The following is an 11,711-nucleotide window of genomic DNA, read 5'->3' on the forward strand; positions in this document are numbered from 1 at the left end:
TGGTGGACAAATGGATTATATTTATATCATAATAAATATTGATGAATAATCACGATTTAAATGTAACGGCAGAATGGAATGAAGTGGGGCAAAGACAGAACGAGGCTGAGGACACAGACGAATGAAGTCGGCGAAAGTAGCGGAAGAAAGTGGAGAGATCCGGGGGATCCGTTGCGGTGGCCACTCCGCCAAGCGCTCTTCTCCGTCGTTGTCAACTGGTAGTGCAAAGTGTCGCGACCTGCCGGCACCGCCGACAAGCTGTCACCTTGCTGCTGCTGCTGCTGCTGATGCTCTTCCTCGTCATCTCCTTCCAAGAGCTCGTCCACTTCATTGTCCTGCTGCTGCTGCTGTCGCCTCTGCTGCTGCTGCTGCCGCTGGTGGTGGTTATGATCCAGCCCGTTATTAGTCTCTTCCAGATCTTCGGCGTAGTCGATTGATCGTTTCGTCGTTGCCCGGGCAGCCGGCCAAGAGTTACTTTCGTAGACGTGAATGCGACCTTCCACTTCGCCCAGCGAATTCTTTGCAATGCACCGGTACTTGCCTACGGGTTCATTGGAATAGTAATAATAAAACAAAAAACGGATAAGTGTTTGGTGGAATGTTATTAAAAATCTCGTTGGCACAGGGATGATAATAATACCGATATCAGATTTTTCGAAAGAGTGGACAGTCAGAGCCATCCGGGAAGCAAAAATCGAGTCCCGCACTTCAGACACGCCGAATTTACTGCCAGAGATGATTAATTCACCTGCATAACGAAATCCATAATAGAAATTGGACAGCAAAAATGATTAAAATGATCTCCTGAACGTACCGTCTCCTCTAATCCAGTAGTTTACTGAGCGCGGGAACGCCTCGACGTTGCACTCCATGGTGAAATTATTGCCCTGCGTCGACCAGATCAGCTGATTGGGGACGTTGATTACCGGATTGACTGTGGCGACAATTTATTTAGTATAATTTTAAATTCAAGTTTTTTAAAATTGAAAAAAAAATACGTACAGTTGATGTTGACGGCGATTCGCCGTGAAGCGGCTGGTGGAATGCCATTGGACGCCATGCAGACGTAGATGCCCATGTCGAGCCGACTGATTCTAATCAACGATAACGTCTCACCCTCGTAAGTTGCAACTGTCGAATTCAATTTAAAAATAAACATTTTACTTTGCGAATTAGTATAACATTTCTTCTTTCAAATATTGACACAATTCGAAAGTAATTGGTTCATCTCATCAAGTCCTTTTTTTATTTGAGAGAAAGAAAAAGGAAAATCGATGGGCTAATAGCTAGATAGGAAAATCTCGACTGTTTTTTTGTTTGAACAACTATATGCCTACTAATTTCAATTTTCATATTGGGGCTGGCTGGCTAATTTTCTTATTCGAGAACAATACTTGTTGACAGGCAAACAGAGAAACAAAAAAAAGTTTGATTTTAATTTCGTTCTAGTGTCTCTGATTGAAATGGTGGCTGATATATAAGCTACTATACTGTTTGTCCAGACTTTTGTTCCGTTTTCTTTTGTTTCCCCTTCTCTCGTTCTTTCGCTGGCTTTTGTTTGGCTTTTTCTTTCTTTTTCTTTTTAATACATGAATGGGTGGATGAGCAGAGATCCACTGCTGAAAGAGAAAATAAGAAATTTACCCAAAAAGAGAATCTATTATTAGCGCCTCATCAAATCGAGTTGGCTCAGCCCGGGTTTTGTTGTTTAGATCTCTATCGCAGAAAAGCCCTCGAGGGGAGGGGATGTTTACTCATTCTATCGGAGATAATGACAGGCGATGCAATCACAATAGTCGCGCGCGGCCGCGATGGAATTGTTTTGTGCAGTTGCATGCTGTCTCGACTCTGGAACGTCTATAGCGTGTCAATCGATTCAATTTCTGCTGTTCGGTAGCTGAATAATTTTCGACTCTGACCAGTCGCATCTGCTTCCGATTCAGTCGAAATGAAATAATAATCGGGCCTTATCGGATTGTGCGCGCGAGTCAATTTCGGCCAAAAAGTACCGCGGACACATTTCCCAGAAGCAGGAGACCTCTAGCGTTGAACAAGGAGACTCAGAGAGATCAAGATAGAGTGGGAACGTTTAGAAAAATAATCAGAAGGAATAATAATTTAAAGCAGAATTTAAAAATGTAAAAATGAAGAATTAGAATTACATCGGAGTCGTTCCCCATTGACGGTCCGCATAGTAATGTCCTCTCCGTCTTCGCGGTGCCAACGAACTACAGGTGTCGGATCACCTGGATCAAGAGGACGACGAATAAATAATACGTTAAGATGGTGACGCTTGAATTGTTTAGTCGTACTACATATGAATAGTAAATTTCAGTATTTCACCTTTGGCCTTGCAGCCCAGTTTGATGGAACTGCCTTCGGAAGTCATGACGTCGTTAGTTCCACTGTCAGTGGGTTCTATTTCTGGCGGAACAACCACTCTCAGGTAGGCAACCTAATGAAAAAAAGAAAGAAAAGAAACGTATGAGCAATTCAGGTTCTAGTTCAATCAAGCCAATGAAGGGAGCAAGCTTTTTCGGTTAGTCCTGGTCGTGGCGGCTATATAGTACTACGGCCACGGGTCGCCCGCGCTATTCAATTATACAGTTGAAACTTGGAAGTATATAGTTTAGACAGAAGCTGAGAGTTCCCTAGCAACCATCAACTAAGAACTGACTATATTACATAGGAAGGACGCATCTCTAACAGAAAGTAGACTGCTTCAGTAGCCTTGTGACATATCTAGAGATGGATGTGTAGGCTATAGATGGAAATGAAAAGCGCGCGCAAATCACATCATTCAATTATGCAGTTAAATCTCGGGGAATCGCCGCGCGCGCGCTCGACTGGCTGCTGCTGCTGCTGTGGTGGTGTATACTGCCTGTGCGGATCATCTCATTTACTGATGGCTATATACATAATGATGGTCCACAGGCAGCAATATAGAGCCAACCAGCCAGTAGCCCAGCCCAGCCAGTATAGCGCAGCCAAATACATAAGGGAGACGAACATCTAGGGCGCCGCAGAGTTCGTGGGGCAGGAAGCACTTTGTTCCAATCAGCGTGACATCCGGTTGCCTTAATCATGATTCAAAGCGCTTTGATGAAATGATGGAATCAAGGCGATATACGTTTAGAAGTCCAGAAATGGCAAAGGCCAAATAGAGGGGAGAACTTTGGAGGGATATGAACTAATAAGAAGCGGTTTTTTTCCAGCAGCCCAAAAGAACCAAAGTAGCCCAGCAGTGCTGAGCATATATTATCGCCAGTTTATAAAAAGATGAAACTATTGCATAAATATACTTATATATACCTGACTTTTCATGGGGTCCGTGTTGATTTGGCACATGAATAGTCCTTCGTCTTCGCGCTGGACGTCGGTGATGACCAGCTGCCAGACAGAGTGGCCAAAGTGGCGCACCGACACCCTGGTATTGTGCGTGATGACGTGCGTGTGGATGGCTTGAATGGCTTTCGAGTCCGACTTGATCCAGCCGACTTTGTAGCCGCCGAGATGGGCGACGTGACACGACAGGACGGCCTCGGCGCCCAGCGTCACAGTTTGGTTGGGTAGAGGCCGCTCAAATTCCGGCAAATAACGGCTCTCCGTCTCTGTTGACATTTGAAGTCGACAGCAAGACAGTCAGTCAGAATACAATACCAAAAACACAACAAACAAAAAACAAAGTAAAAATTAGAACTGATGGACACAGCGGAACAAGACAAAATGTTGGCCAAGAGTTTTAGTTCCATCAATACAATTTTACAGATATACTTTGACTTTATTCAAAATGTAAAGCGGATGAAAAATTTATGAGCTTCTTTTAGAATTTGTATACGTAATTAACCCAATGATTTGGGGGCCGGAACTATATATTATAGATATGTAAGAATCGATGATGTGGGTAGTGCGGGAATCACACGAGCCTGGTAATCACCCTACTTTTAGAATTTATTTCTTGACGTAGACTATTAGATATTTATGTGATTGCGGGTTATTGAATGAATAAAACATCGGATTTGTAATATTGAACGCCGAATTCGTTCACTGAACATCCAACTTTCAGCAGCATTACGGAGCTATACACAATTGATTCGCTGTTGGGGGGACGAGAATAACCTTCAAATGTCGGGAAAAAGTTATCGGTCGAGAGTCAGCACGATTGCTCGTTGTGAAATCATTGGTTTTCACGCATATCATCAGTTTATCTGATGGCCGCGAGATTCAACTTCTATCTCGCATCCAAATAATCGACTGCCCCGTGAGAATTCTAACTTTCTTGATTTCTTCACTCAGCAGGAGATAAATAGTCCACATGGCTAGTATATTTATCGAGCTCAACATCAAATATTATGATTTAAATGCATGAGATTCACTTAGATAAAGTCAAGTTGAGTGGAACTTTTTAAAGCTCTCTCAAATTTTCGATCGTTTCAATTGAGAAAATCGACGAAATTCTTCGGCAATTCACGCGAGGACACAGCAATCCTCGCTTTGTGCGCTCTTCTCGCCCTTTTCTGTCTCTCCACTCTGTTGGCTCTATTTGTAATATGTTTGTATGTATAAACTGTATCTATAGCATGTCACCCGCGCTGTAAAGCATTCCGCGTGGTTTCACATCATCCGCTCGAAAGATGGAAAAAAAACGGAGGATATACTATTCCGGGTTCTTTTTCTTTCCCTTTTCTTGCCACAACAATACGCCGCGCCACCCTATGACTATTCTCTCTTTTTTTTCACCCCTCCCCCGGCAGCATCATCCGCTCGAGTACATCCAGCATCGAGTTCCGCTTCCACCCCACTCGCTAATGTTTTAATTGAATAGCGGCAGCGGGCGGGCAGGCGGGCGGCAGTATCCTGCAGTCTAGCTCGGGAGCCGAACAAGTTGGAGTTGGAAAAACAAGTCGCGACGCGACTCATCAGATTGAGTGCACACAGCGCAATATTGGAGGGCTATATTATATGCTGCTATCTACTTCATTTGCCTCCCGTCTATCTCCCGCAATCTTCCACCCGCCAGCGCACTCCCTCCCCCTCCGCCCCATGCCTTTTTTCCACCCCGTCGTTCAAATATTTTTCAAGGAATTTTCTATCAATTTCCCGCACCGTTTGAATTTGCCGCGTAAATACTACTTCGACAGCCACCGCTCTATCTATATGTTACATCATCTATAATCTCTTGAGGGATAGTTGAAATATATTTACCTGCCATGGAGATGAAGAGCCACGGTAAGAGAATGAAGGGCAAGGTCCATCTAGAGGTGAAAGATGCGCTCCAATCCATCCTCATCATGTTTCTGCGTCGGTTATCCGGTAAACAGACAGTCAAAGAGGAAGCAGAACAAGAAAAAAGGATACAGTACATAGTAGAAGTAGTAGCCAGTAGTCGGTATATGTTGTTTGTTTGCAGTCAGGTTGTTTGAGCTCGGTTATAGATATGTGTCACACTATTGAAGAACTCGGCAATCTTCAGCAACTTTTGGATGAGCGCTATTATGTATGTACAAGAGTAATATCCGCTGGCTGAGAGAGAGAGAGAGAGAGCGGACGATTGAGCCCTCGTCTTCTTTAGTGGCGCGGTGGCTAAAAGGACATCCGCTCTCGATGAGCGTCGAGAGGGCTATTGTCACCAACAAGCGACCGCCACCACAGAGAAGCATTTCACTCTCTCAGCAACGAGCTATTCGCTTCCAAACTCTTGCTATGCGACTCTCTAGCTCTTCTCTTCTGTTGGCTGCTCATCTCTTTCTTATTCTCCTCTTCTCTTTTCATTCGCGCTTTCTCTCTCTCGTCTGTTTATCTCCGTCGCCTCTCGCTCACCCACCCGACCCCCCCACCGACGACGACGACGACGACTCATTGCTATTGCAGCACCGAGATGCGCCAGATCTGTTTGATATAGGTTTGACTGGAAAGTTGCGTGTTGACGTTGATCATCGCGCTCTGATGAATATTCCACGTTTACGTGTCTACAGTCAACTGTGCACACATACAAAGCTGCTGGCCAGCGGAGAGAGACAGACAAGGAAATAGAGAAATAGAGAGAGGAATATATTGAAATACTGTCGGTCAATCGGTGAACCAACTGAACCGTGCTGACCCTGGTGATCTGTACGTGCTGTTTGGACTGCTGCAACTGGCGCTCCTCCGAGTATATAATACTAGATGTATACGTACTGCAGTGGGATGGATAGATCTAAGTATTAGGACTTATTGGGAAAATAGGGAAAAGAAGAAAAGAGAAAAGAAAGAAGAAGGAAATAACTGAGAGAGATGACAGTTGAGCTATGCCATGAGTAACGACTGCACGGCTGTGTGAATCATTAGTGTGATAGTTTTCTCTCATCTCCCCCTTCGTCTTCTATCTCTCCTGATGCTGCTGCTGCTGCTGGTGTCTGAGTCTTGATGCTTTTCCCCCCGCGATGTGTCCTGGATGGATATGTTCCATGCTAAGCATCTCCATGCATTTCTGAACACGCAGATATGATATGATACGCCCTGCCTGCTGGCCCCCATATCTCTCTATTGCTGTAATATAGCCGCGCTTCCATCCACCCCCCCAGACGATCCTTATATTCCAAAAGAAAATTCTTCTCCATTTATTTAGTTCGCTCTTGGCTGATGCTGACAGCTTGTGACGCTGAATGACCCATAGAGTCCCCTCTATATCCCTCCCTTCCCTCCAGTTGAACACGAACGAAAAAAAAAGGAGCCCCCCCCTCCCAGTTTTTCAATGTCGCCAGCGTTGACAACGTTCACGACTCTCTCTATCCGCTATTCTGCTTTGATATATATTTAGGATTGTGCGCGCACAGATATGCGGGAATGGACAAGCCAACTGTAAATGACTGCGCATAGACTCGCATATTATCAATTGCAATCATAACGCGGGTGGCGCGCGGATTTAGCAGCAGCACGACTGATTGACATTCCTGCTGCTTCAACGATTCCCGATTCTCTCTCTCTGCCGGGCGTTTTGCTATATAGCTGCTTTGCTGGCTTATTCCCAGCAAGCGATGGGTGACGAGACGTGCCAGTCATTCCTAATGCATCGGTTCAAATGGCGACCGGTGTTATGAGACATCAGTTGGCCGATGGAATCTCGTCTCTCGATCGGCGTGCAGAATAGCGGGATGGTATATGGCGACCGATATTGCAATATTCAAACAAACAACAACAGCAGCTGACGTCCGTCAATATTATGACTCGATTCGCGGGTGCATCCGCGGCGGGCGGCAGTGGCGGCCGGCCGGCGACAGTAATGAATGAATTTAGATATGATGTGGGGGATCGATTTCAAGATTTATGAGTTCTAATACTCTGCGACTGCTGTATTACCTTGTTTGTCGTGCGTTGCTCTTGTGTGAATTTCGGCGGACGATAGCGGCTGCGGATCGCCTGATTTTTCCTCCTGGTCTTGAGTGAGCAGCAGCACAGCACTCGCCGTCCGGTATAGTTAATAATGCGGCGCGCTGTTTGTTCCAGAGTATAGGGACCTTTGCGGAATTCCGTCGCACCAACACTGAGGGGGCATAGACCGTATAGTCTATGGATGAACGCTCATCATCGTCACAGCCGCGTAATGGACGATCAATCAAGTCACGGTGGGGAAAAATAACTATAAACGATGGCCGAGAGTAGTAGTATTGTACGAGTTGTTGATGCGGCAGCCTCCCGCTTCTGGAGATTTGTGGAAAGACGATGATGATGTTTTCGTGCGTCCCGATCGTTTCTTCTTTGGAAAGAGAAAGAGAGAGAGATTGGGAGGAGAGGGAGCGAGCGTGATCCAAGACGTCCGTTGCCTCGACAACGAATAAGGCGACCAACTAGTCCGACCCGTCAGCTTATAGGCCACGCTCCTTGCTGCTGAACTCTGGTGGTGGTATAGTTGCCCAACGTCCTCGGGACTGCCGAACGAGCGAGGAGCGAAAATACTCAGACGCACACACACACACAAGAAAACATTTCCCGGCAGCAACTCCCCCGCCCAGCTTCTTCTCTCACTTTTCTTTTTTTCTTTTTTTGCTTGCGCTGCGCTGCTGCTGGCTCTGTGTGTTATGCGCCCGATATTCCTATAGATATATATCCCGCTCTCGTCTATTCTCCGCCTCTTTTCAACTCTAAACTTGCTGCCCCTATCACACACGGAGAGGTCTGTTGCAAAGCGACGGCGCAACCATCAATCTGTTACGGATCTCTATTATATTATCAGAGGCAGAAGTTGCGCGCACCCCCGTTGGTGTCGAAAAAAGGAAAGAAGAAGAATAGTTAAAAAAAGAAGAATCGAATCACTTGCGAAAATATGCCGGCCTCCGCCCTATTTAATGTTTCTAGCTCAATAATAAAAAGTCTTGTTTTGTCGTTTTTCGTCTTATTTATTTCTTTCCTTTATTTTTTGTTTTTTTGAAAGAATAAACGTCGTCGGGTTCGTCGGCTCCTTGAACGGCCAATTGAATGGATTTCTTTGCTCTCTCTAGGGTGCCCTTTGTTTTCTATATGTACTTCTCGGACATGTTCCACAAGGGTTATGTTGCAGATGTCGGGGCGAGCAATGGGAGGATAGGAGAACCGCGGCAGAGAACCAGCAGAGAGAAATAAGAAAAAAAGAAAAAGGGGGAAATAAAGAACCGCTTAACTCGATTCAAATTCAATCCGACTGTAAGTGATTCGCGCAATCGCCATGAAATGAAATTTACGGAACAGAAACAAACAAACAAAAAAAGAGTGGGCTGTTTATTCAGTAAAAAAAAGGAAAAAAAGTTCCAGACAGTAAAACAAGCAAAGACTTGCTTGGCTTTTTGAAAGATGAGCAACTGGGAATTCGGTCGTCTGCTTCTCTTTTTGCTGGGCTATATTATAGAGTATATTTTGATTCTTCATGTCCAGGGATATTTTTTTAGACTCTCGTCCTTGCTGGATATGGATGTATACTTCTTCGCTTTTGACGGATGAAAATATTAGAGTGTGTCGTCAAAACCGTCCAAAAAACTTTCTTCTTTGAACATTTTGTGTTTTAAAAAAAGTTGATTTTATTTCTCTCTTGAAATTGATAATAATCTAATCATGGTGTGAAAAAAAAGTAAAATGAGAACAATGTTCAAGGCCTCGGTTTGGTTGTAAAAAAAAAGAAATGATCCTGAACCACGCCGGTCTGGTCCGTTTATATTCCGCAGCTTTTATTTTATTTTTTTTTTGAGGAGCTATCCGTCTTTTTGATTCCGATTCAATCATGCCCATGATATTGCTGTGTGTGTGTATAGAGCCTGTGTAGCCTATAGACATGGTCGGCCGCGCCCGGGTTGTGACATTTATAAAAAGGCAACAGATTTTTTTCTCTGCTGAGCTATTTTGGGTTTTTTGTTCTTCTTTTTATTTTTCATCCTCTTATCAGACATGTACATATATGTACATTTGATGCAGCGTATTATCTCCTCGTTTCCTCGTCCACATTGAAAATGTTATAGCATCACATTTGTCTCCGAATTCAATCAAGCGCGAAAGGGAAACACACACACACACGGCCTTTTTCATTGTGTTTGCCATCCGCCGTCGTCGTCGTCGGCGATGCTGAGGATGACGGCGTTTTTCTTGTTGCCTTAACACACACACAAGGGGAAAAAGTCTTCAATAATAGCGCCCAGCAGGCCTAGTAGACTATATATCTATCTTCTATATATCTACCCTCAATCTGCACTCGTCGTTGAGTATCTTTGCTCAGCAGTGATGATGTATAACGTGGCCGACCGACCGACCGACCAAAGAGACGAGAAGAGAAAAAAATAAAAAAAAGGAGGGAGACCAAAAGAGTTTCGACTTTGAAGCGAAGAAAAGAAGCCAAGAGGTCCACATCCCTGGAGCTATATCAAGAGAAGAAAGAAAGAAAGAAAGAAGAGAAAACACAAACCTCGGCCTCTATTACTTTTTTTTTTTTTGAGAAGAAATCGCATCTATCTATCGTCCCACAGCGTTCCGCTTTTGATCCGCTAGTTCTATACACACGGAGCGTTTTGAAAATCGATTCGTTTTTTCTTCATCATCATCATCATCATCTTCCTCTTTTTTTTCTTTTTCTTTTTTTTTTTTTCTTTCTGCCTCATCGACTTATATATATAAAGAGAGAGAGGGATATATGTTTGTGGACACAGTGGTGCGCGCTGGGGGGATCGAGTCAAGCGTCTGATGGTATTACCGCGGCGCAAGAGGGAGAGACTACGGCAAGAAAGAAGAAGATGGACAAACTCTTTTTTATTTTGCTTTTTTCTTTTCTTTTTCTTTGGGTTTGCCTTTTTCTTTTCATCATCGCTCACACACAGACACAATTCCGGTGTAGATACTTACACCAACCGTTGCTGCCGCCATCAGCTTAGATCTATGTCAAAACCCGATAGTTCCTGTACACAAGGTCCTAGCTCTTTTTGATAATTCATACCATCTCTGTCGTTCAGCGCCCGGTCTAATCCGCTGTGTGTGTCTCTTCCTTATACTTGTATAAAAGAAAGAAAAGAAAAAAAGAAGTGACTTTCATGTGTTGAAGGCTTTAAGCCACGCTTCTTTTTGGAGCCCGCTTCGGCAAATGTTTTCTATTGTCTTGTATAAAAGTGTACGCGGCCACTATACGGATGGCATTTCTATACAGAACGAGAACACAGGAAGAGACGAGATCCAGTGACGACGACCTTACCGAATCAACACACGAGGGGCAGCACTCGTTTCGCCTGATAAATAATCCAAGTGGTAAACTATACATACCTATTCCGGAGAGGAGAGACGAGTTTTGAAGTCAAGCGCTTTATTTTTTGGTTGTGACCTTTTTTTTCTATCATCCATCCATTCATTCAACGGACTTTATGATTTTCCTCGGCCGATTTTTTATTCAACTATTCAACTTTCATTCCTTGAATCCTGCGTGCTGTTTGATAAAGAAACACGTCGAGATAGAGAGAAAACGAAACGGATATCATCCTTGAAATCAAGATCTGGACATTTCTTCTCCGTTATTTTATTTTTCAATTGGAATTGGTTCCGTTGTGGCGTCTACGTATATGTCTGCGACCTTTACTCGATTCCACCGGGATCGCCCTGGGAGCCAAAGTTAAGTTTGTTGTTCATTCCTCCGCATCCTTTTCAAGAGCAGCAGACCTGCACAAAATAGCCCGGGTCTGTTGCGCAGTTCAGTCTATACTATATATAACAAAAAGAATGGACCTCCATAGTCCATACAAGTTTCGATGTCCTTTTTGTCTCTTTTCTTTTCTTTCTCGCTGATGGGAAGACGAAAAGGAATCAGCAACTACGAAATTGATATATCTAGAAGAGAACGCAGAGAGAGAATCTATTTGGACAAAATCGAAAGTCTGAAGAAGACGACTCGGCTGCTGTAGTTATATAATATGTCTCCCAGATTGTACAGATGAAGTCTCTGACCTCTTCCAGTCTTATTCTACAAGTCGCGCTCTCTCGGCTTCGACGTGCAGCCGAAGCCCACGCCTATTCAGTGATTGGACGCACAGACGAAGCGATACATTGTACAGACTATATAGGCCAGTATGTGTGTGTACGTACTATACTATATACTGCGTAGACCATTGAGTCCCGCGGGAGCAACTATATGACAAGATACTAGCTATAGTGTATGGGACTGCTGCTTTCTCTATTCCTTGTACGAAATACTACAACATAATGTCGATCTCGATCTTTCTTTGAGACATAGA

The 11,711-nt window shown here is 44.1% G+C and overlaps 1 protein-coding gene across 2 annotated transcripts; it reads right to left on the reverse strand.

Moving 5' to 3' along the window:
* LOC124200034 (lachesin-like) lies at nucleotides 1-7,939 on the reverse strand. Of its 2 annotated transcripts, none has more exons than XM_046596115.1 (9): nucleotides 7,339-7,939; nucleotides 5,206-5,297; nucleotides 3,313-3,611; nucleotides 2,344-2,455; nucleotides 2,163-2,246; nucleotides 1,003-1,131; nucleotides 815-934; nucleotides 641-748; nucleotides 1-541 (listed from the first exon to the last, which is right to left on the reverse strand). In XM_046596115.1, exons 2-9 carry the CDS (start codon nucleotides 5,291-5,293, stop codon nucleotides 57-59), a joined length of 1,425 nt encoding a protein of 474 aa, XP_046452071.1. In that variant the 5' UTR covers nucleotides 5,294-5,297; nucleotides 7,339-7,939; the 3' UTR covers nucleotides 1-56. The 2 variants fall into 2 exon arrangements, with proteins under 2 accessions (XP_046452071.1, XP_046452073.1); XM_046596117.1 differs by lacking the exon at nucleotides 7,339-7,939 and adding an exon at nucleotides 5,364-5,671.
* Between the last annotated feature and the right edge of the window lie 3,772 nt (nucleotides 7,940-11,711).

The sequence above is a fragment of the Daphnia pulex genome, chromosome 8, assembly GCF_021134715.1.
Source record: "Daphnia pulex isolate KAP4 chromosome 8, ASM2113471v1".
In the NCBI taxonomy this organism is placed as follows: Eukaryota; Metazoa; Arthropoda; class Branchiopoda; order Diplostraca; family Daphniidae; genus Daphnia; species Daphnia pulex.

What these genes read in the sequence shown, in the direction of transcription:
- LOC124200034 (XM_046596115.1), bottom strand. Translation starts at nt 5,293, where the DNA reads ATGATGAGGATGGATTGGAGCGCATCTTTCACCTCTAGATGGACCTTG. An exon ending in ACTGGGCTGCAAGGCCAAAG is followed by an intron (nt 2,247 to 2,343) that starts GTGAAATACTGA and finishes CTCTTGATCCAG; the next exon opens with GTGATCCGACACCTGTAGTT. An exon ending in TTTCGAAAAATCTGATATCG is followed by an intron (nt 542 to 640) that starts GTATTATTATCA and finishes ATGAACCCGTAG; the next exon opens with GCAAGTACCGGTGCATTGCA.